A 25,934-nucleotide genomic window follows, 5' to 3' on the forward strand; every position below is an offset into this window, starting at 1 on the left:
GGGTGAACATAGAATAGAGAGAATGCATAAAATCAGACAGAAAACAAAACCCACTGAATTATAACAATAAAGATGAAGTTAAAATAGAATACATGAAATTTGAAAAGAGGTGCAGCAGTGCGAGACAAAGAATAAACAAAAGATTCAGGCCTGTATCAGGCAAGTTGTAGCTAATTAAAGGCTAAATTGAAGAGGTCTTTCTTTCTCTTCATGACGTCTTTGGCTGTAGTTAAGATTTCTTCCTAGGCTTTGACTGGTCTGCTCCCATAATAGGAAACACTCTTCAGGACTGATAGAGGCATATTAGAGTTCTGATCATCCTCTGGATCCTTTTTTACAGAGGGCTGATTAAGAGATTCTTTCAGAGGCAACACCTTTGTGTAATCTTTATTTAAAGGGTAGCTTGGCTGAGTATTCATGCTCTTTTATGGCAACAGAAAGCAGCGTGTTGATGCACAGTAACTAGTACAGTGTATAAATATGATGGTATGATTTCACATAGTGGTTTCTTGTCTGAATAAGTGCCCAAACCGCTTTTACATAAAAGTTACCATGGCAGTCTGAAGATAGCAACATTTCCATATCACCTTCAAATGTGTCAGGTGTCAGGTTAAACACATGGAGAGATGCTCGTCATGTTCTGCCCTCTAAGATCACTTAAACGTGTTTCTATCTCATTTTTTATCTCTCATGCAAATTGAAAGAGACAATTTTAAGTTGTCATGGAGACCATTTTTTGACTCTGTCCTCTTGTGTTTACAGGACCTTGGAAAAGAACAAAAAGAAGAAGATATTTTAATAACTCTGGATGACTTTCCTGATCTTACAGTGTATTATTTTTTGCCAGCCTGCCAGCCTTGATTGTCAGGACATCTGTCAGTCACCTTCATCCGCTGTTTGACCATATTACTGTGTAATAATCAAGTGAAAGCCAGGGGGCAGTATTGTCTGGAATCTGAATTTAACCGCCTGCTCTCTGCTCGTCCTCATGTTCCTCCTGTTAACATCTCTGTGTGGATTCAGTGTACTGTCCTGTTTTGAGTCAGCGCTCAGAAAAACATGTATATTCACAAAGAAAACGTGATGTTCCTTCAGGACAAACTGGAGGGCAGCGTTCAGAGTTCAGACATTCTTTCCTCTTTTCTTCTTCTACTTTGGGAATGTTGGATGCTGCAGTGCTCTGTGCTCATCCTTTTAATGCCAAAAAACAAACAAAGGGGTCAGCCTTTCACTTCCTGCACACTGGCAGACGGCGTCAGGCTGAAGCTCACCTCAGGCACTGTTTTTTGTTTTTTTGTTGTTGTTGTTTTTTTATGTATATGCATCTTTCGGTTGACTTATTTAGGTATCACATTTAATTTCCTCCCAAAATGTTATGCTCTTCCATCTCCTGTAATGTAAATTGTATAACAACGAACTGCAGTGTTTAACTTCAGTCATGTGTAACATTTTCTTACTTTTTGTTCAGTTTTGGTTTTTTGTATTGGCACTGGCATACGAATTGTGTTCATTTAGTGTATCATAGCCAGTGTTTTCTAGCCCTGCTCTTGGAAACCAAACATGTATTCCTGACTTCACTCATGCTGAGTGTAACAATGTAAAGAAACTGCTCTTGAAGTGCTTTTAGGTGAGTCTATTTTAACTTCTTGTGCAGATTCTATATAAAAATGTTTTCCAACAGAATCAAACCTTTCTGAGGGCAGGATGTAGAATGCTTGTGTTGGATGTTGGTTGCTGGAGCTGAGATGCTTCAGTCAGTTAAACAGCAGCCAACCCAATAACTGTGCCAAGCTGGCTTTCTTTACATCACATTTAGCACTGTTGGTGTACTGCATCTGTATTTTGTAATGTCTTGTTTTTATTGTACAAAATCACACAATAAAATTGTGATGGGGAAAGACACAGATGATCTTGTCTAGATGTTTGAAAAACAAATACTATGTGATGAAGCATGGGGATACCTGAACGTTGCACCTGTATGTTACTGGTGAACTTGGGCATCAATCTGCTGCATTCACCGCTTTTCTGGTTTCAGGCTTTCCACCACCAAATTGTTGCCATAAAGTTTGAAGTAAACTATATTACTGTGTGCTGTAGCATGAAGGTTTACCTTTATTGGAGTTAAGGGTCCAAAAAATATCTTTGACCCAGCTGTGCATTATCAAATGCTAGTGTACACTAATCCACAGCAATGCAAAGCACAAAGGACTTGGCAGAGTTGCTTACAGCTGGAAAAGAATTGATGGTTGTGAAATATTCTCACAAACATCTAAAAAACAAACAAAAAATTTTGGAAAAAACATGTTGCAGTTAGTATAAAACAGTAAAGTATGTTGGTTTCTTGTTTAGTAAGTGAAAAAATGGTATATAAGGATACGTGTCTAGCACATTAAGCATGAGAAAGTCAGCCCCAGACCAAAGGTATTAGATTAGGATGTCCACATATTTGTCATGTCATGTAAGAAGGCAGCAGTTAGTCTTAGAAGTACTAAGATTTCTTGAAGTGTTCAAGAAACAGGATGTGCAACAGGGAGACAATTATAAATGTGATCATTTGGAATTTCAAAGTTCAACTTTGACAACATTTCAGTGAAGAATTCTCAAGTTTGAATTGATCCTTAATGATGTTTACTTCCAATAGGTGGCAGCAAAAGACTATACTGAAGTGCCTCTTGCTGACAGGTTCAGAGACTTCGCATGCTTTTGATCAGCCTTATCGGTGTCTCTCTGGACTTTCACCATGACCCAGCTGTTTTTGTCTTGATGTATTTAAAGCCCTAATTGTGCTTAGTAAAGGATTCACTGCTAGATTGTGTTGTCATAGCCTTTCACCCACTGAAAAGATTTTTCTCTCTTACCTCCTGTGTTCTGCCTTGACCAGTTAGATTAGAGACTATCAGGAATACAGTGCACCTCAGTCTGACAGCCATTTTGGTCACAGCTGCCTGATTTTTAGTTTGAAGTAAGCTTGTTTTTTGTTTTTTATGCTTTCAGCATTAATGTTGGTGGGTTGTTTGTGGAATTCTAGGACCACTGTGGGCTTTTGAGGGGTTGCCAGCAGTTGTTGATGGTTTTCCAGGTTTCCTTGGGGGCCTACTAGAGGATTCCTGAGATACAGGAGGACATCCTTTTGAGGCACATGTGGTTTACAGGGGGTTCCTGAAGGAGCTCCTTGGGTTATTATGGGAGTTTCAGGGGCTCTTTGGGAGACTCTAGATGTCCTTGATGCATTGTTCAAATTTGTGATGAGGCCCAGGGAATTTTGAGGAGATTTCTGGAATCACTGATGACATTCCAGGGGTTCTTAGTCTAAGGGGTTGGGAGGGTTCTTTTGAGGATGTCAGGACAACTTAAGTATGTTTTGGGGGCTCATGAGAGGATTCCAGATGCACGTGGTTCTTGGGGTAGTTCCTGGGTTCCCTGTAAGGGTCACATGAGTAATAGAGCATTCTTGAAGGAGCTCTTGGAGTAATTATTATTCTTGTAATTCTTCAGGTCTTGTTAGCATTACAGGGGTAACAGAGGATTCTTGATGGCCATTGAACTCTTAAGCTCTCTTTTTAGATTCTTAGGGGGTGAATTCTTCGGGAGTTGTGTAGTCATTGAAAAGATTCTATTCAAAGTTTTGATGCAGATCTCTGGGTTCTTTTTGTGGCATCAGGCCTCCTTGGATTGATGACATGATTCCAGGTGCACTTAATAGAATTACAGGGGTTCTTGACAGGAATCTGTGTGAATCTTGAGGCATTCCAGGGATTCTTGAAGAGGTTTCAGAGGTCACTGAAGAGATTCCAAGGCTTATTAAGTGGGTTCTAATGTATCTTGAAAGGATTATAGAGGTTCTTTTTAGGAATCTAAAGGATGCCTAAGAGAATTGTGGGATTTTTGATCGGGATTCTTATGAGATTACCACATGGGTAATGTTGTCTTCTTGATGGAGCTTCTTGAGTTCTCAAAGGGGTTCTGGAGGTTCTTAAGGGGCCTCTTGATTTCTTGAAGGATCCCAGGGATTATAAGGATGTTTCAGGTATTACTGAGAAGAGTCCAGCAGACCTTAAGGAGTTTCTGGGGTTCTTAAGATCACTTTAAAAGATAACAGTGAATCATTTCCAAACATACATAAAATAATTTAACAATAAGAATTTTTCTAGACCATAGTATGTGTCATTTTCTTTTCTTTCTATCATGAATGATCCCATAGCTATTTGCAATTAGGCCTTCCTTACAGATGCGCATAAACCTCCAAGTGTCAAACTTTCTTCCTCTTCACATAAAGTTGTTGTTGTTGTTCAACTGCTTTAATATGTGGCAACCATTTTATAAAAGCACTAACTTTTACAGTTTCCAGACACATGCTCATATTATATATTAGATTGCAGAAGTTAGCCGTCTTTTGATAGCCAACTGAAAGGACTAAATTAAAAAAATGCATAATATTCTAAATTTCACCTCACAAAAATGTGATTAATATTGCTCATCATCAGTATCTGTCAGTGTATTGTTCTTGTGGGGAAGGAAAGGTTTAACTGCATCTAGGCTGTTCATGGACACTCCCTGCTTAAACCTGTGAAATGGACAAGGAGTGTCTCATGAATTATATTGCTATTAAATAGATTGGGTCTAGATTTACTTCCTGTCCACTGTTGACTTAAGCCAGCACTGCAAGAAAACATGAGTGTAAGCCCATTGAGTGAGACTTTCCCACAGACAGCCAACATATCTATCCATTCCACAATAAATTAGTCAACCTGTATTATGTCCATAATAGATATGGTCAAAAGGTTTTCAGTAAAAAAAAAAAAAATGTATTAGCCCCAATTATTGACGTAACCTTAAACTGGTCTTTTCCTCTGGCTTATTCAAACAAAACCTGGACACTTTGGACTCCCAGTCATTATGTAGAGTACAAAACACACATCCTGCTGTTGTCCAGCATCACGCCACAACCTTCCCAGTCTGACAACTAGCCAGCTTCGACCTCTCCCCTTGCTGATTGGCTGGCTGTGCCTTTGGGTCACCCAGGGGAAAACACCCTCAGCCAGTTACAGAGGTCTACACTGAAATCCCATGTGTCAGCCCATGACAAGACAAGAACTGGTCAGAAATCTAATTATGCCTATGGCCCCCCTAGAAAGACTGGGACCAGACATGACTGCATTACAATAATGTCAATGGAAGGTGAATAACTCACCATACTTCCCTGTAGTTTAAATGCTGTTATGACAATGACATTGACCCGGTTCACTGAGCATCGCAGTGTTTCTGGGTTAGCTTCAGCCCTGGGCAAAATCACAAGACTGTAGCAAATATGTCACTGAGGCTGTGAACATGCTGTCTGAATCTGTTTTCATATACTTCAGACAAAGCATGCTATTTATTGTGTATATATTTATGGGGAGCATGTGGGGCCTTGTCAGGACATTTTCACCAAAGATCATGGTGGTGCTGGAGGAAACATCAGAGGATCACGACACCATTGGAATTCATCCTCTGGAATCATCACTGTTCATCCAAAATTTCATGGCAATTCATTCAATATCTGAAATATTTTGGTCTGGACCAAAGTGGTGAACCGACTGACAGACAAATATTACCGTACCTCGATCCATGTACAAGCGTGGCCTCTGTAAAAGTGTGAAGACTGAAGAGGATATGGAGATAAAACAAGGACATGTCAACAGGGACACGTATTTATTATGAAATACAAATCGACTGACCGGTCAATGCGCAACATCTGATCTCTGGCCTCGCTCCATAGACTAACATGAGGCTTCAGTTACCAGGTCAATAGTCAAGAACTGAGACTGCGAAGAACCCCTGGATTAGTACTCTTAGATAACAGACTTGGGAAGATATCATCAGAGAACATGAATCCTATGCCACTGTCTTGTTTTTCAAAGTCATATCACTGTGAAATCTAAATCCTCATAAAAATCCTCATAACTGATTTGGATCAGACTCCAGAATCATTCCTGCCTTCCATTTGCCTTTTTTAGGGATGTTGATGCCTTCAGGTTGGAATCCTTTCTTGTATTATCTTATTGGATCGTAATGGTGCTTGGGATCTTCCGTTTTATCCATGTTGCATAAGAGCTGAGGTCAAGAAGAGGTGACCCTGTCCAGTATTTATGCCATGGGGCAACCTGGCTGTAAATAGAGCTGTGATGTGAACAGTGGCTTATCCTTTCACTACCAGAGGATCCTGGCATACAGCTGACTGTCTGCACCACACTGTCTGTCAGGGCCAGAGATCCATGTCAGTGGTTACTCAATGAATATTAAACACTTTTGACAGAGCAAACAGAGCACCATGTGAGAGAATTTGCATTTTTCAACCATAACTGTCTGTGGAGAACACAGTGCTAACCATGATACCTATGATCAAAATAATAATCCTACATACTCTTGTGGTGGAAAAGATATATAATTATACAGCTGTCAGATTAAGTCTGGTTTAGACTCCCTGAAACCCTCTCAAGAACCCACATGAGTGTATCAAGAATCGCTGGAACCTTACCAAGGGCCCGAGAACCCTAAGGATAACCTGGAACCTTTTAAGACCCCGGTGCAGAACCATTTAAAGAAAGAAAGAAAGAAAGAAAGAAAGAAAGAAAGAAAGAAAGAAAGAAAGAAAGAAAGAAAGAAAGAAAGAAAGAAAGAAAGAAAGAAAGAAAAACATCCTTTATTCATTACACACTACACAACATGCACACACGCCATGCTAGGTAAGACCAGGAGAAGGATCCCAGAAAACACCTCAAAGATCTTTAGCAACTTCTACAATCTTGGAATCTTTCTAAGAACTTGTGGAATCAACCCATGACTCCCCCGAGAATCCTTAGAGCACCCTTTATTATGGAACCCCCCAAAACACTATCAAGTAGTGTTTGTGTTCATTCAAGAATTCCCCCATCAGAAACCCTTGTGACCCCAAACAAGAATTTCTAGAACTCCTTTTAAATCACCTCCTAAAAGCCCTCTCGCATCGCTGGAGACCCTCAACAATCCGTGGAGCAACCCAAGACCATACAGAGATTCATATAACATTGCACAGAGCTCCATCAAGAATCCCCCCATTACTGTGTTACTGTGATCTCACAGGATCCATAGAACCCCTTAAAGAACTTTGGGGAAAAAAAACATGGAGCTCTTTCAATCTTCTTGTGGCCCCATAGTACCCCTTAAAATTCACTAAACAACCACTGGAACCACATCAAGAACTCCTAGTGGTCTCTGTATCCCTCTTTGAAAATTCCTGGTGTGGCATATTATATATGCAGTGTATTATAACTATTAATACTTATGCTATAATGCTCTCTTTGCACTGACATCAATGATGATGCCGATATTTATTAGTCCTGGAGTGGGTGTCCATATAAATGACCTCTGAGACTGTGCTTCTTATTTCCATTTGGAAAGAACACATTTAATGAATGAGGAGCTTTTCAACACCATTACAGAAGAGAGAAAGTGTAAGATCAATGGATAATCACGGGCTTTGTCATAAAGAATGAAACCAAAGCATGTGTCTTATCTGAAATTATAATGCTATGATAATTCAATGAGGTAGGATCAGAGCAGAAGGAGCCACAGTGATAATTACATCCTTCCATTGATGGAGGCCACAGGCAAACACTGCATGCTTTGACCACTTTTTACATACTAGTCCTACATTTCACAGCTTTGTTCAGTTCAGAAATTCATTTTAAAATATCTGTATTTATATAAAGCATCTTTGTTAGTTCCTTGAACCCCCAGAAGCTCTTAGTTACAGATATATTGGTGGAAATTCCCTTCTTCCTAACCTCTGCAAAAACCACGCTTTTAATTTACAGAATGGGTGAGTGGAGAAACTGCATGTCACTGTCTGCTATTCCGACTCCATTTAAAACTGAAAACTTAATATAGATTAGAGTGCAGTCCACAACACCTTAAGTTTTAGTGTGAAAGGTCAAATACTGATAAGCAAACTGGACATGAATGAAATTAAATTTCATAGCCTTGTTATCCTGGTTTATGCTTGTTGTTACATCAGAACATCAGTCATCAACCATGAGCGATTAATTGCTAACCAAAAGTAAAACAAAAACTACATTTGGATTACACATGAGCAGCTCCTCATTTGGTTGTTATTTTTAGAGCCACGCCTCCAGTCATAAAGGAGGAAGCAGCGCGCGTGACAAGAGAGGAGAGTGTTTGGTTTCAAAATAAAAGACACTTCTTGTTTTTAAACAAGATAAGTAAAATCTACATTTTATGGCGATATTATACGTACATGAAGACTATATTCGTCTATCACCGGGTCCCAAATGGTACACCGGAAGTAAATAAATATATCCATTGTAATCATGTGGGTTATATGTCAAAAATGTATGAATTAATTTAAATTAAAAAAAAAACAAAAAACAGATGCATTTTAAGTTCAATTAAGAAATACTACTGTTTTCCCATTTATTGTATATAAAAATAGAAACACAAATCTAACATTAAAAATATATGTGGAATATGTGGAATTCAATACATTTTAAAATGAACACATGAAAATAAATAACAGTTGACATTACTCAGTTTATCTTACTGGCATTCTTCGTCCTTTAACTCATTCTACTTTTATTTTGAAGCCTAATTCTCAATCTTCCGGTGCCTGTCTGAACCTGTGTAACTTGACGCGCGCTGGGAGCATTGGTTTGTATTGGTGTGAGCGCTGGCGTGTCCCCGTCAGTAGAGTGTGTGTGGAGGCCGACCTGTGGCCAGTCACGGCAAAGTTGACAGTGAAGCCTGTTTATCCAGCTCTTACCTGCCACAGACGAGCCACAGACAGGCTGCAGCTGCACGGACAGCCGGTGTGCGGGACACACGCAGCATGTAGCCCGCACTGAGGACGACCGCTGTGTGGTGCGTATGTCTAATGTCATGTTAAACGAAGCAGCGTGTGATGAAAGGGAGATATTTGTGTGTTCGGACGTGTAAATGTGTGTGACTGTCACTCTCTGTGGTGGTTGGTGTTTCAGCCTGTTCTCTCTGCCGTGGCCCACCGTCTGCTGCCGCCCGCTGCACTGATCCGAGCCCCGGTCACCGGCTGGAGTCATGGGTGGGAGTCTGGGCTGCCACCGCTCCATCCCCAAGGACCCCACGGACTTCAGCTGTGGCAAGCGCAAATTCAGCGCTGCGTGTAACTTCGGCCACATTCTGGTGAACCAGGAGCGGCTGAACATCAACACAGCCACCGAGGAAGAACTCATGACTCTACCGGGAGTCAACCGCACTGTTGCGCAGAATATCGTGGAGTACCGGGACTGTATCGGGGGGTTTAAAAAGGTGGAGGATCTGGCTCTGGTGAGCGGGATCGGGGCCACCAAACTGGAGGTGATCAAACTGGAAATATGCGTCTCCAGCAGGACCAGTTCGTCCCAGCACTCCCCGTCCTCCCTGCGCAAAGATCTGGATCACCAGTCGTGCACCGGGATGAACATTAACACCGCCACCCCGGCGCAGCTCATGAGCATCCGAGGCATCACGGAGAAAATAGCCAAAAACATCGTTGCGTACCGGGCGGAGCACGGCCCGTTCAAAAGCATCGAAGACCTGGTGAGGGTCAACCACATCAACAGCTCCCTGCTGGACAAAATCCGCTTCCAGGTGTTCGTGGAGCGCTCCAGGGCGCCGTCCACCAACACCAATGGAGGGTTGACCTGCACCACCAAGTCCCACCCCAGCCCGACTTCATTCAGTCTCATGAGCGACGACCTGGACCTCCCGCCCGGTGGACCGACCCAGATCATCTCCGTGCGGCCCAACATGGAGCCCCCGCCGGGCCTGCGGGACGGGAAGCCCGTGGTGCGCCTGGCCACCTGGAGCCTGCAGGGCTGCTCCTGCGATAAGGCCAACAACCCGGGGGTCAAAGAGGTGGTGTGCATGACCCTGCTGGAGAATGAGTGAGTAAAAGCCATTCATTAATATGAGGAAATCATTTCAATTCTCTTTTACTGATATGTCATGGATGACCAAAGTATTTAATAAAACAGCTCAGTAAGTGTGAAAACAATGAGACAGCAGTACGCCTGTACGTCCTTTTAATCCAGTGCTGGTGATGTATTGGAGACACTTCTGGTTTACACCTTAGGAATTTACAGTCTACTAAAAACACTGTGCACACACATTAAAAACATAGTATTCATTGTCAGTATTGCCCACAGAACTGATTCTATTTCTAAAATGTGCTGATTGTAGACCAACAGTACAGATGTTTGGAGTTTGTGCTGATTCAATTCCATACAGATTCAGAAAATTGATCTAAAATATAAGCTTACATGGCAAACTGGTCAAATTTGATGTTGCGGCCCATCAGCTAACACTTCATGTTGTGCTTGCCATCTTTCATATGGTTCCTTAAGGGCCATTCTTGGTCCATTCCTGGCACAGATGCCAGTGTAAACAGTGTGACAGTGTAGGCAGTGCCATCTAGAAGCCATATGGGAACCAGTTCAGTCTGCTGATGCACGTGGAAAATAAGTGTAATACATACTAAAGCAATCCTTATTTGTGTTGTCAACTGATAGCATAGTGACTTCCAACTACTAGTTGTTCACGTTTTAAGACTCTTCATAAACTGGCAAAAATCTGATTTTTTTTTCAGTTAGCACAGAGAACATTCACACTTTCAGCAGTGAATGTGAAAACAGTCTTCTAGTGTCAGACTTAGCACTGACATCATTCAGCACAGTGAAGCACCAACATTAAACTGCAGGAGCAAGGAGAAATCTAAATGTTTGACCAAGGGTGACTTTAATTGATTAATCAATTAAAGTACAACATTACCTAAAGGTCCAAGATTATTAGTTAATCTTGTGGGCCCTGTGTTGCAGAGGGCCCCTGTGTCTAAATCCTTTTAAGACCTTTTTTAGTTGATATTCTGCTCACATGGTGCCAATTCCTACATAAAGGTGTATATCATTAAATACAAAGTAACTAATGCTGAGAAAACCTGTCAGCAGTTTTACTTCAGCTGATATGAGTACTTGTTGGTTTGTGTGTACCGTACTTTATGAGAACTTTGACATGACAGAGTATGTACACACAGCACTAACTGTCGGAGGGCAGTGGCTTTTCGCTGTTCTAAATCGACTTTGCAGCAAGAATTTTTAAAACAAATAAAAAAAACTGTGTTAAAAAAATACAAGTTCAAATGAAGTTACTGGAAGAAAGAAAAGAAAATAACTTTTTAAAATATCCAACAACAAAAAAAATCAGTGAAATCGTTTTTAGAAAAAGTAAAAATAACCAAAACCCTAATGGAAACCACGTTACTCATCTTTTTCATTTTAATGTCAAAAAATGAACAGGAAAATCCAAAGAGACTTGAAATTCTCGTTAGGGGACCAGACCCTCTGGTTGTAACTGGGGCTCAAAGCGTTCAGACTGGCTGTGGGTTCAGTGAACTGATCCTTTTTAAAATCCAGTAAGCTACACCCTAAACATGGCACAAGTGTCTCCTACATATATTTTACTCAGACCTAACTGGTCCATGCACGGCTGTTTGAGAAGTAGTATTTCCAATCAGACCTGGTCATGAAACCATCATCATGACAATAAATAGTGTATAAAGCCAGTATAATTTAATCTAACACGCACAAAAAGCAAGAAAAGGTGACGTTAATGTAGTAGAACAGAGTGAAATTTCCATTATAAGCTCACAAGGCAACTGTCCACAGATATGAAACCAGCAGGTTTCTGGGCCAAACCTGATTTGAAGTAACAGGGACAAGCTTTGAGTCTGATGCAGCATTTCCGATTCTTTGATCTACCGCATTGTTTTTGACACTTGTAATGAAATGGATGAAGAGCAGTGAGAGCACCGACCCTGCTCCTTTGCCCCGAGTGCAATATTTGCACAGATAACAGAAAAATAGGCCTCTGTGAATCCAGGTTAATCTGCCCAGATAAACTCAGAGAACAGAGTTTCAGTGTCCGGCTTCACTGTCAATAAATAACGAGATTACTTCAAATGGATTTGACATGTGTTTGCTTGACAACAAGCTGCTCAGCTCACCTTGCCTAAAAGCTCTATTAGCTCAGGCTCGAGATAGCTCAGTATGACATAACATACAAGATGCTTACTTTGTTCTGCTCACATGACTGCTCACATGGCCGCCATGTCCTTTCGTGAATCTTTGTTCAGAACACACACTTCTTGAGCAAGGTGTAACCAGACTCTCTGAGTGTCTGTTGGCACCAGGTTATACTTGCTGGGTTTGCCAGATGAGCCGCCTGAAGCTGTGCAGTGCCCTGCTTGCATGGTGAGCCCTGACCTGCTTGGAAGGCGAGGCGGGGGCCATGGGAGGGCATTCCTGCAGGAAGTGTTGAAATGCTGTTACATCTGAAGGTATCACCGCCGGTAAAATCTGTGATTTTAATGTTACTTTGCTGAAAGGAAAATATGCTTTACTGGATAAGACTGAAGGTCTTTGTCAAATCGTCTGCTGTCATCATCAGTTGATCATCAGTTCATATGTCAAAGACACTAAGTCGACCTTATTGTGACTTCAGTGTCTGTACCTGTGATTCTGCTTAGAGCCACATTCTCCAACATATCATCAGATCACCAACTGACATGAAGTTAGCTTGGTAGCTACAGCCAACACGTGATTATAACATCCTCCTTGTTCTTAATGGCTGAAGTTGAATGTTTCAGTGCTCTTCAGGTAATTTTGATATCCTTCTTTGGAGATATTACAAATCACTTCTGTCAGGCATCTGCACAAAAAAATACATCCAAACTATCTTTTTCATGCATGTTTGTGGGGCCTCCTGGTCACTGTGGAGCCCTGAGGTGCTGCTCTTGTTTGCCCTCATCAGGGGCTGCCCTGCAGATTCAACACATTGAATCGATGAGAGGAAGATGCCTGAGCGGCAGTTCAGCCTGTAAGACACTGATTTCACCCATTTAGGACACTCTCAGTATTTTTATCTTCTTTTTGTCTTGGAGTAAAAATACAGAATAATACTAGTTATTTTCTTTGATGCAGGCACAGAACATAGATGCATGTTGACGTGCAGCTTAGCAGGTGGTTGGAGTCTTGGTGGTGTGTTCACATGCAACTTTAACAGACTGTTTGAGGTAACAAGAGGTGATATGATGCAACCTAAAGGTCTTTGTGGTCTTTGAACAAACTGCTTGTGAGATTTCCTTATAGTCTCTTTTCTGACAGTTTGTGTAACTTCACCAACCAGATCATTCAACCATGTCCCAATGTGATTGGTCAGGTGCAGGGTCACATGAAACACGGCGGGCTGTGAACTTCCCTTTCGAGCTTTTTTATTCTCATACTAACTAAGTGTAACACCAAGAATGTTTCTGAGGAGAGAATTCAGTGTGCCTTTCATGTCTCTAGGAGAGCAGGCTTCCTTCATCCAGCTGTGGAGTGCACAACAAGCTGGCTTTTTATGCAGGACCGTTAAGGGTCCGGTATGCTTCAGTTGGTGAAAAGTCTGTTCCTCCTGCAAACGGTGTTGCACATGGGTTTGCTTGTGAAAGTGACAGAAGTGGTGTGTGATGAATAAAAAAGAAAGCTTGAGAGAGAAGTTCAAACCCTGACTACTTCCATACCTCCACACACCTGGGACTGAGTGAGGTGGACGTAACTGACATGTTATCTGTTTCTGAGAGGTACAAAAATCGCCGGATGCTGATAAACAATTCAACCAGCCCTTTCTTTAGCCCTGTTTACACCGGCATTAAAAGGTGTCTTAGGAGAGCCAATCACAAGTGGGACAATAGTAAAGGTGTGAATGTACCGAAGGCGCATCAAGGAGCAGATCACTCAGACCTCAGATTGTGTCCTGGGCCACGCTGAAGGACAACCTTCTCCACTGAGGTCCTTTGTGTAAGTGGAGGTACGTACTCATTTGCCCACCAGCGCCGTCGTATTAAAGTGCGAAACAAGAAGAGGCCGCAGCAACAGGCAAAATAGATTGTTGTGGACACACAAAAGACACTGTCTGATTTCTGTTTGGAAACCAGAAACTGTATGATTCATATCGCAACTACTTCTTCTTTTAATTTCCGGCAGACTAGGCACAGGAAGTGCATTGCTGCCTCCCATCTCTTAAAAACAACAATGCATGTTGTCTTGGCAAACAGAAATGATAACTGACGTATTTAGAGCCGTCCACCTCTGATTGGATCACCCAAACGCATGTTAATCCCAGGTGTAAACAGGGCCTTTGACGCATACTGAGGCCTTTATGCCTCTGGCCAGCTGCAGACGTGCTGATAGCGAAGGCACACAAAATGTTGAATTTACTGAAGAGTTTGGTGTGTGACATTTCCTTTATACATATAACATGATTGTAATCATCAGTATTTATTAAGCCACCCATAAAGTTTCACCACACCCAGTGCAGTCGGGCTGGAGCCTCACATGACAGATTCATTTGATCAAGGAGTGATTGTTCTGATTAGAGCTTTTGGTTATCTCTGACTCCATCTTAGATCTGCCTCCCTTCCATCTCCCACCAAACCCACCCACCCTCTAATAAATCTCCACCGCTTCCCTCACTCATGCCTCCGGCTTCCTGTGTTCCCAAGCTATGGGTAACAGCCTTAATGGTGATATTGGAGGGATCATTGTTATGGTGGAGGAGGCTGTGGAGGAGATACGATGTGTTTGCACAGTGCTTGGGTGCCGCTGTTTGAGCAATCACAAGATCCAGGCTGAGCTTACACACTTCCTGGCTTTCCTCCAGGCACAAGCAGAGAGCTACTAGAGTTCAATGAACTCCCACTTACCAAAGGTTACACAGCAAACTGCGCTCAGCCACCACAGCCTCCTGGGCCTGCTGATGTTAGTCATCAGCCAGCCATTAGTCAGCCTCACACACGGGACTGACAGGAAGCGAAAGAGCCGCCATTCGCTCTCAACAGCGGGGTTAATATGGATCAGGGTGTAGGTGTGAGCTGGCAAATGTGGTGGCAGTAGTGAAAAGCTGTGTTGCTGTCAGATCTGCTCCAGGGATCCTCTCTTTCCTCATGACAGTTTGCAGGAGAACGTTTCTGTTTCTGGAGCGTTCGCTCAGGTTTTTTAGTGCTTCGCCAGTCTGCTTCTTGTCTTGTGTCACACAGAAGAATTTGGCTCTCGCAATGTTGAAACATTTACATGGCACCTAATGTGTTTTGCAGCGCTATGCAACTTAGAAGCCGCATTAAGCAAGAGTTTTATGCAAGAAACAACACCCATCGTCATTGTCCAAATTGTAAAGCAGGACAGTAAGAGAGAGCATCCCCACAGTGTGACAGCTTCAATTCATCCAGTTTACAATTCTGCCGACCTGACACTTAAATGCACACAGGAAATGAATAATTAAAACAGAAAAATGAGGAAGTCTTGCTAAAATTAAGATCCTGACAAAGTCTGCTAGTGTCATTTACCAAAAACCTGGCAGCTAATACAATTAATTAGACAAAAATGGCTCCCACAAATTTTCCAACTTTAACACGTTCAGCTTCCTCTTCTTGCTATGTGATGTACTGTGAGAATAGCTGATTTTGCCTCATTGAAAAGTGAGTTAAGGAGAAGCAAGCTTGCATTTAGATCATGTAGGTGGAACGCTCAGTTTCTGGAGCTCAACCTTAAAGGCACAAGGTAACTCAAGGCTGTTTTTACGTTTTTCAGCACAATGTCAAGTCACAGGGGTTTGTTTTCAGCAGTTCTGTGTCTGTGGTCAACCCCTGACCTTGCTGACAGTGCTGATGATGGTAGGGGATGGCCAGCTGACATCACACACAGAGAGCAGAGTTCCTACCAAAAGCTAGCAGTAGTTCCTCAGAACAGCACAGAGTGAGAAGGCAAGAAACACGAGACACGAGAAATCTACATCCTCATAGAGTCAGCCAGTGCAGCCTCACAGCAGGCTGTGGGTTCGTTGGCTCTGCGTTAGGTTTTATTTGCTTAATGATAACTCAGTTGTGTATCTGACAGATTAGTAATCGTGTTTGCAGAGTACATGCTATCAAACCATGTATTTAAGCACAGATGAGGAAAGCCTTTAAAATGCTCTCCTGCCTGTCCTGTTTCATATCTGCACCATTTCTTCATTTAGCAGAGGTGGCTAACAGAGGATAGTCCAGCGTGCTGTGTTTACAAGGCAGCCAGAAAGCCAATAATATGATAATGAGTTGCTTGCTCTTTGAGTGACAGGCATACAGATGGCAGCTGCTGTCATCACTCTTGTCAATTATATTGCCTAATCAGATCTGCGTCTGCTCTTGGTTTAGAGGGAAAGGTGCACCTCCAGCACCAGTGTGCAGGTATGTAGCTAATTAGCTTGCCAGCCAGCTGTAGCACATTGAACAGCTGAAAAACATACCTGCTGGACCTCTCAGTGGATATTCTGAATGCTGTGGTCCTAATGGTTTGATACCACTGCGAACAAAATCCAGTCTGGCCTGTAAGTTAGTGACCAGCACAAATATGCTTTCTTTGTTTTCCATGTCCCACTACACACTGACAGGCCCACGTAGAGGATTGAGAGGAAAGAAGCACTTCCAGTGAATCCCCAAGAACTTTTGTTCTTCATTAAATGTCTTCATTAAAGACTACATTTGAAAGTCACGTTGACATTGTTTTTGACTGCATAAAGGTCTGAACAGCTCTTCAGTAGAAATGTCAGCATTAAACTAACAATGGTGGCATCCAGTGCAGGCCAGCTTCTCAGAAATGAAAAGCATTTGGCTCGTGAACACACCATAAAGCCATAGAGGATGGAAGAAAATCTAACATGCCAACAACACAATTTGGACATCATACATGCTGTCCAGTTCTGGTTCATTTGAACTGTTACATTTATAGTTTCAAAATCTAATGATTAATGAGCCATGATTTGATAATGCATAATAGATAAAGATTTTATTACATCTACAGTTTCTTTCAGCTGTTCAGAGGTTGTTAAATGCACTGCTGTACTGTATGCAGAACATCAGTGGAGAAACATAGAGGCAGGTTGGTTCCTGCTTGAAGATGAATGGCCTCTGTGATTTTATAGTTTTTTGAGCTTTGAAATGTCCACTCACCCCATAGGTCTTAACTGTCACCTTGAAGGAATAATTCAGCATTTTTGCAAACATGCTTAGATGCTGAGATGTGAGAAGAGAAGATAGACTCTAATCTCATGTCTGTTTTTTTTAGTATGGAGCTGGAAGTGGAAGGAAGCAGTTAATGCATTTCACAAAATATCTTTAAATGGCTGGTCTTCATTAACCACTGTCTCACATCTTAACAGGAATTGTTTCATAGCACAAAATCCATTTTCACCCACCGCAGTGCCTCTCCAAGGCTTTAGAACTGAACAAGACTGTGTACGTCTATGTTTGCATGTCTGAGGTTCCAAATCTGCCCGTTGACTGCAGCGTACTCAAGCCCAGTGCAGCTGTTGAGATGATTTACCCAACATCTGTGGTTTATACAACAGGCCTGGATTATGAGATAAGGCAGGCACAGAGTTTGGCAGCAGCGTCACACACTCTTTTAATCCCTTCGCAGACTGACAGAACTATCATAAACATGATGGCTATTCACATTTTCAGTGAAGTTAGAGCACAGTGCTTGAAGCTCACTGAGACAATCTGATTCGCTGAAGGCATCCAGTGAGGTTGAGACCAGTGTGGATGCTGAGGTCACGAGGACAGGGTGCAGGAAAGGAGGTCTGTGCTGAGCTGACGCAGGGTGTTGGGTGCTCATGTGGAAATTTCCATTGGCGCAGCATTTTATTGTGGGTGGACAGTGAGTTAGGGGCATTGCCCAGCAAGTCCTGCCAGCCAGGAGTCACTCGGGCCAATACAGTGCTCCCAGCACTGTTTCTTTTGCTAAGCGAAGCTGATTTGGGCTTGTTTGTGTCCTGCAGCAGTTAATCAAACTGACTTACTGTGGTCACTTGTAAGCTAAATGCAACTTCACTTTAATCAGTGAGATTGAAACAAAAGATGCATGAAACACCGGAGAGACTGGAGATTTATGGGTCAGTGTGAAATACAGAGATTGCCATGCTGAATACTTGATCTAAGGATGAGTTCATTAAATCCTTTCATTTCTGTATGTTCGTAGCTGTATATCTTTGTCACTGATTGATGTTAAATACAAAAGATTTTCACCTTACAACGACCAAAGCTATGGGTTGCACAGCCGATAGAAGAACCAAAACCAAAGTGACAATTTCCACGGAACAGCAGTGGTCTGAAATGAACCACCCAAAACACAAGTGCATGTATCACCACCGTCAGCACCCCATCAGGCTGTGTGCTCTTTATATGTGCTGAGGCGAACTGCAGCCTGGAGCCTTTTTCTCATTCAGGGCTAGAAAATTCCACAGAGGCGTTATTTATGTTCAAGGTCATCTGCGCTGCTGCTGCTCATCGCTTCTGATTATGCAACCTTGTGTCTGCCCTCAGATTTGCCTTAATCTGACAAATGCTGAAGCAGACACTCGGTTTTGTTCCATCACGTTCTGTTCATGTCTGCAAAGCAGAAGCTGATATGGAGCCTAGAAATTCACTGCATCAATGTCAGCCTCTGTTGTCACGGTGACACTGTAGAATAAGCCTTGATGTCACACTGTGTTTCTGCAACCTTTGGTTGTATTCCTGACTTATGTGTGTCTTTGCCAAGTCCCATCACTTCTTAATGATCACTTACATCAGTCTTATGTCCTGTAAGGCCTCTGAAGACCTGAAAGAACAATCAGCACTAGCTTCATCATTGACTTGGCATTATCCTCCATGTCCTGATGACATGGCTGAACCTCAGGTCAGCTCAGGGTGTGCTGGGATTGAATCTCTGCCAGTAGAAACAGGAGGATCAGGATCTTAGCCAGCGGGGAGTCTGTGAGGGTTTCTCTCATTGTGCAGAGTGATCACACCTACGGGAGAGGAAAGGGGTATTGTCTCTGTGACTGCAGGCCTGTTTGTTCTGAAAACAGGATCTGCGGTCTCGCTGATTGCAAAGGCGACAAAGTTTCTGCTTGTGATTTCACCGACTGTCAGTGTTATGTAATGTGAAGCTGTTGTGGAGCAGCATGGTCAAGCAGGAGAAATGTGGATTTGTAGGAAAACTGAAATGTGGATTATTGATACTAGAGGTCCATTTGTAAATAGAGTTTCAATGGTATTGTTATGTAAAGAGTTGCTGTACCATTTGCTGTGGGCTTGATATGACTTTGGCTTTTCTGGATACTGTAGATAATCAAGTCTGGATGTGTCTTACATCAGCATTACAGACAGAAACTATATAACCACCTTAGCTTCACACAATTTTGTTCTTACACCAAACTTTTTAAACACAATCAGAACATTACAGTACTAACAGCACATGCAGAAACATGAGGTTAGCCTCACTGCTGGACATGGTAGTGTTTTCCAGCTCTGTGAGAAGTGCCTCAGCCTCGCAAGGCTTTTTATTTCTCTCGAATCAGTGATGACTACCTTGTGGCCAGCAGTACATTTCAAACACATATCTGCTAATAGAAATCAAATGTACACAGTTAATTGTAACGGTTAGCTAACATTAGCTAATGTCCATTGACAAGTTAACTAGGAAATAAAGCTGTGTTAGTTTTTTTGTAAACAAACACAATAATGTTTATATTCAGTGTTGCCTTGAGGCCTAACAGACATTTGCTAGTGACCAAAAAGTTCACAGGGTACCTTTAATTATCAAAGCTCCCCAATGCATAGCAAGATTTATACACTGCTCCTAAAACCTGAAGACACTTGGTCTTTGCTGGCCATCCATTGTTGCTGCTTCCATTGTAACAGTTCATTTTGAGTAGTTGTTGGTTGAAAACCTCTTTAGACTTAATGCAATGAAGTTGCACACAGTTTTTCTATTTGATTATTGGTGGATGGCTGTAGTTCCGTAAAATAAAAATCTTAACTTGCATGTTACCATGAAACCTTTATGGTTCCCAGAGGATCAACCTCTATTTTGGACAGTTAGCGCCATCCTTTTTTCAGAAAGTCCTCAATGCTTCCAAGATATCCCCTGACCTTCTTACCAGAATTTAATTTCACTGAGCTCATTCATGTTCCCCGAAGGATGAACCTTGATTTTAATGACTGCATTACCTGCATCACCACCTTCAAGACAAACCTTTGTTGCCCGACTGCTGATGAGGAAGACCTGCAAAGTCGTCAGTATGCTGTTTGTCTTGTAATGTGGGCTGTGCTGAACATTAGTGTCTTGACTAGCAGGCTTTATTTGTATGATTTAGTTTGGGATTTGCTGGAAAATCTGAAGTCAAACGTCATTTATAAAGTACATGCATGTTGAGTAAGAACAAACTAATTGGAATTTATGACTACTTGAAAGCTGGACGTTCCCTTTTCTCATGACTACAGCATTAAATCCACTGACTTGCACACCAGCATATCAGCCAGGCCCAGCACAGGATGTGTAAGGCTCAGCCTGTTCACCTTCAAGAGGTGTCTAAATAGACTTTTCACACATCTTTTCCCTTCACTTCACCTCCACATCCCTGTATCCTTCACTTTTTGGACTAGCTGTGTGCTGAATATGCATCAGCAGCTGCTTTAATTGATTCCAATTCCAGTCACAGTGAATGGGGGAGTGGATGTGTTTAGGATTAAGGTTGACATACCTAGAGTCCAAAGTCAAATATGTGATTGTAGTAAGCTTTCTTACAAGTCCTAATTACACCATGCAGTGCGTACTGGTGTTTAGCCAGAAATCCAAAGAGCAACAGAGACTGGTGCTGTATGAAAACAACCACACCTACAGTCTTCTGAGGTGACATCTTATCAAAAATCATCACAAGATGAGTCACACTGACACATCAGGATACACTACTGTCCTGTTTCCATGTGTCATGATTTGCTGTAGACTTGATAAGGCTTAATGTTGTCCTGCTGCTGTATGTTAGGCGAGTGTAACTACACACACAAAACTTCTTAAACAGAATCAAAATTCACCTGCACTTCTAGTTACCCTACATTTAGAAATTTGCACCACAAGCATAAGTCAAAGCCACTGTTACTTGCTGGAGCCTATTTGCTCCATGGATTGACTCTTCTTGGCTCTCATAGCTATCAAATGACATGATGCCATGTTGCACTGAAGAAGTTGTTTCCACTTTCTGTAAAACCTTGAAGATGAGGTGAATGATATCCTCAGACAGAGAGGTGTCTGCCATCTTTCCCGTATGACCTGAATGCTGCACAACAGAATCAACATGGCGGTTGGTCCGCCAGTCTCCTCATGGCTGAATTTACCCTTGACGGCTTCACAGCCTTTGCAGCATGTGTGTGACCACGTAGAGGATTTGTGTTGTAACTCTTCTAGTGCTGACTGCCTGGATTACACGTGCTGCTGGTGCTGGTCACTGAGCCTCAGCGGAACACCGCTCAGTGAATGCGAGTCAGTCTGGAGTGCTAACAGAGCTCCTGTAACAGCAGCATCAGCAGCACTTCACAAATAGAAAAAGACTGTTATGCAATGTGATTTTCTGTGCGGCTGTTTTCAGATTGGTACAGTAGGTTAGAGGTGAATGAGGTCAAAGCATTGCCACCAACTTCATTTCATTGTGTTGCACCACAGTGAATCAGTTTAGCATATGGTCCTGCAGACTGAGCTGAGAGTGTGTGTATTAGAATCATGCCTCGTGTAACTCGGTGAGGCAGCAGTTTTTCACCTCTTGCTCTAATATAATAAGCCGCTCAGACTGAGCTCGTGAAGACTGTGGGTGTCAACTAGCAGGATTTCAGGAACTTATTTGATTTCCTTCTTATTACTACACCAGATTTTCTTCATGTGCAGAGGCCATTAGTAAAAGACGTTAATCCAAATGAAATAGTGAGGAATGCTTTCCTCGCCTCTGTCGCTAATTACATTGCAAAGCAGTTCCTCTCCGGAGCCAAATGGAGGCTGGAGGAAAAGCGCTGGTGCCTCTCAGAAATCTATTGCTTTTTATTGTGCTGACTGTTGGTCTGGAAAATCATTTAAAAAGTAAACAGATAAATGCTTATTGGGCTGTAAAGGCCGATCCTTCACAGCGCAATAACGTGTTGGCAGATAGAATTTAGGACACCAGTCCAAACTCCCTCGCTAAGAGTTAGTCAGATTTTCTCAGCTCTCTGCCAGTTAAAAAAAAAACATTGAATTTGCCCTGAGGAACTGTGCTGTTTATTATGTTGAGGATCCAGTTTGGGTAGTGCCACTTTTATCTGTTGTGTCAACACTATCTGACTCATTACTGTGTGCATGATAATAGAATAAAGCCCTGGTTTTAACATTACAAAACATTACTGTTTATGTGAAACACTATAGAAATCCAACATTTGGATGGAATGTGGAAGGTCTGGCAAACATTTAGGTCACTTTATTGTGAGGATTGATTAAAAATTGCTATTAAAACTAGTGGCCTCAATTGTTCACTTTCTGTCTTTGTATCAGTTGGAGAAACCAGCAAGAATAAGATAGATTTCAAAAGTACGCCAAAAATCCCATCATGCCTCTCTCCAATGCCACTCCCTCAAAACACATGAACGTGTGGGTGTTTGCTTTGTGCTAATGGGTTAGCTGCTGAACCGCAGTCTGTTGGCACAGTGGGTGTGTACTGAATCCAACTACCCCACATCTTATTTCCATGTAAGAAAACAGCTGACATTATCATAAAGAACGACAAACATGACTAAAGTTAATGCTCACAGCTGTCAAGCTAACATGTTAGCTTTTGCGCATTTGGGCTGCTCTGTCTCTGCCATTCCTGTGGGATTAGCTCACTACAGCGATAGCCTTGTGGAAGACTCCAGCAATGCAAAATGAGTGCACGGCACAGTGCATGCAGGTAGGCAGGTGTGTATGCAGGTAGACAGGTAAACCATCCAATCATTTCAATATGCCCAAATGAAATGATTGGCTAGGTTCATTACAGGCCTGCAACAGCGACAGACTCCAGTTTTGTTTTTTTTTTTGTCCTTTTTTGTCACAGCATTTGATTTATTGATTGCTGTCAGGATGTGAAGAGAATTTTGACAAATACAGAGAACGTGCTTCTAAAATAAACTACTTACTCCAGTTCTAACAGTTCAGTCGACTCAACTTGCAGAACGCTATTTCTTCAGTAGCTCCTCTGAAGACCATTCACAGTGAGCACTTTGGACTAATGCTGCCGTTGAATTTGTAAATCTAAATTTTCATTGCAGTGAGCACCACTGAGAAAATTCTATTCTTCTCAGTGTGTTGGAGTATAGGCAGAAATCCCCGTAACAGACATGTTAAATTCAATAATACCACAGCTATCGTATCTGTATGTCTGGATACCACTAGAATAAATTGAGAAAATGTCTTTAGAGTGTTGATCCAAAAGATCCTGATTGCTTCTAGTCTCCATCTTTGATGCTGAGCACTCAGTGCTGTTGTGTCCTAGAAACCATCCATGAATCAAACAGCGTGGGCAGTACTGACACATCTTCTCTGTGGATTGTGTGAATTTTAATATGAGTTTATTTAGATAATACAATTTTTTTCTGGTTCTTTGTATTGCTGAGATCTAAATGCTGAAGGACAGGTTTTCAGTTTGTTCAGAAAGTTAACATTTTGGCAATTCAGTTGGATATTGATGGATTTATTGAAGCTTGAACAAATGCAAAACAGGATGTTTTCACAAAGTATTTGCACTAAAATAGCTGGATATAAAGTAAGACTGTAATTTTTTGAAACAGGAAATGACTCAACCTCTTAACATTTTATAAGCAACAAAACACACCCTTGCTGTCTTCACCACACTCAAAGACTTTAAAGCTAACTTATACTTGGTTTACTGTTTTAGCATGTAAAAGGTAAATGTGGAAGCTGGGAGCTGTTCAAAAGTCGCATAGTGTCCTTTTAAAGTGACCACGTGAAGATTTTTAGATTTCTGGCTTTGGCATCCCCCAGTGGTGTCATCAAATAAGACCATGTTTTCGCCAGCGATGCACACAGCTATCCCACAAACATAGACTGTGCCAGCTGCGGCAGGACTGTCTCATTGTTCTGCAAACATTTATCTAGCATCCATCAGATGCTATAAGTACAGAAAAATGGCAGTAGTGACTTTAACCAGTTTTACTTAAGCTCAATGGTGGTCACAGCAGTCAGTAACATCCAGCCAGTGAAGCAGGTTGTGTTGTGTGGAGGTCAGCTGCTTGATGTGGAAACGTTGGTATACATACAGTCAAAATGTGAACATGTAAATGTAAACTCATCCTCTCTTTCTGTTTCCAGCATCAAGTTACTGGCAGTGCAGGACCTGCTGGAGCGGGAGGCTCTTGATAAGGTAAAATCTGCTGGAGTCACACTGGTTGATTGAGAGCATCGTTACTGTACGTGTGGAAAGCTGTTTTGATTCGCAGCTCTGTAAATGAGATGACTCTTCTCAGGGAAAAGCACTCAGAAAGTCTCACTCAGTGTTTCCCATTTATTTAATGTGTTGCTGTTATGCAAATGTTCCCTCTTTTCTTCCACTCTCTCTCTCGCTCTCTCTGCCTGTCTCCAGAGTGTAAATGTCTTCTATTTCTAGGCTCGCATTTGGGTTTGAACTGTGTTAGCGCTCTCCTGTGCTTTCATGACTATAAATATGACAGTGGTTGCTATGGGTTAGAGGGTGTCCTCTGCAGCAGCGTCAGTAATCAGGATACATTCATCTTTGATTCACATTCTTTTTTAAAAGTACGAAACATTTTAGCAAAAAGATGCATTTTGGCTGTCATCTGGGAGCTCTGACTGATTTCCCAGAGAGCAAACTACACAGAAACATAAACCTGTAGCTTTCCACGTTTTTAGCACTCAAGGATATTTGTGTTGGACGGCCTTCTAGTTCATCGTGTTAAACCTGATCACTCCATGATTTGCTCTGATATTATATTAAATATACTACAGTTAATAAACTTAAGCTTCTTCACATATCTACTGCATATTTAGATCAAGATCTGTCTTGAAATATTCAGTTACATCATTACATGACGTTATACTCGGCTGATCTGGTGGACTGATGTTCAGAATTCCAGCATTAAGTCCTTGTGTCAGTGTTACATCTTAAAGAAAAAGCATTGCACTCACCACTGTCACTTTAAGTACACTAGTTCTTATCTCACAATATCAGTGGTAATCCATATTCATTATATCCCAGTTTAAGTCAAGATCAAAAGCAAGTCAAGAACTTATTTTTCGATCAACCACTTTTTTCATCTCGTGCATAGATCATTGTCTCTTGTTGTACATGGAGTGTTGTTGGAAAAAGCTGCTCCACACCTCCTCATGAAATAAACCCTGCTAGCAGTGTGGTGGGATGAAGTGACTAGCTTTGTCAGTCAGTTAGCAAATTTATTAGCTTGGTCACTAATGAGACAATAAATTCACACCATTTGTTTAAAAGATGCATGTGTGGCGTTGACCTCTGTCTCCTAATTGTATATAAATCAATGACTGCTGCAACAGATGTTAAATAAAAGTGAGTAATGCAACAGCTAACATGCTACGATAGCATCGAGCTCTCCGACCCTGTGTTCCCTTGAAGGTCGACACTGTCTCAAGATTGCCCCCGAGAGCAACAGCTCTGACTGCAACCATTCTATTGAAATGAACTGATCTTGCTGTGAAATTGGGGACATGGAATTTTGGGAAGTCAGCCAGCCCATGTGATCGCAGAGGAAAACACTGGATAAACTCACAAACAGAAGCACTAACACAGGAAGTGTGCTGTTGAGTGAGATCAGCCTCTTCCTCCTGAGCAGCGATGTAGGTCGCCTGCGTTAACGCACAGGTGTCAGTGTATCCATGAAATGTCAGAGTTCAGCAGCGTGCTCTGAGCAGTGTGATGTGTTCCTGTTCAGCCTACACTTCTTTGCATACGCGCAATGTCACTTTCGGTATTGGCTGCCAGATGGATCC

General features: G+C 42.0%; 2 protein-coding genes across 3 annotated transcripts in view; both read left to right on the top strand.

Annotated features, from left to right (window-relative positions):
* The window catches only part of septin7a (septin 7a), a 28,659-nt gene extending 26,783 nt beyond the window's left edge, over window positions 1-1,876 (top strand). For both annotated transcript variants that reach the window (XM_070984394.1, XM_070984395.1), the window contains one exon: window positions 763-1,876. In XM_070984394.1, the coding sequence (XP_070840495.1) occupies window positions 763-799 (37 nt within the window). In that variant the 3' untranslated portion in view covers window positions 800-1,876. The remainder of the gene's footprint in view (window positions 1-762) is intronic.
* A 6,774-nt stretch (window positions 1,877-8,650) lies between these two features.
* eepd1 (endonuclease/exonuclease/phosphatase family domain containing 1) overlaps window positions 8,651-25,934 on the top strand; it is a 28,907-nt gene continuing 11,623 nt past the window's right edge. Inside the window, exons 1-3 of the mRNA XM_070985426.1 lie at window positions 8,651-8,895; window positions 9,012-9,935; window positions 24,270-24,321. Coding sequence (XP_070841527.1) covers window positions 9,088-9,935; window positions 24,270-24,321 — 900 coding nt within the window. The 5' untranslated portion in view covers window positions 8,651-8,895; window positions 9,012-9,087. The remainder of the gene's footprint in view (window positions 8,896-9,011; window positions 9,936-24,269; window positions 24,322-25,934) is intronic.

This window comes from Chaetodon trifascialis, chromosome 17 (genome assembly GCF_039877785.1).
Source record: "Chaetodon trifascialis isolate fChaTrf1 chromosome 17, fChaTrf1.hap1, whole genome shotgun sequence".
NCBI lineage: Eukaryota > Metazoa > Chordata > Actinopteri > Chaetodontiformes > Chaetodontidae > Chaetodon > Chaetodon trifascialis.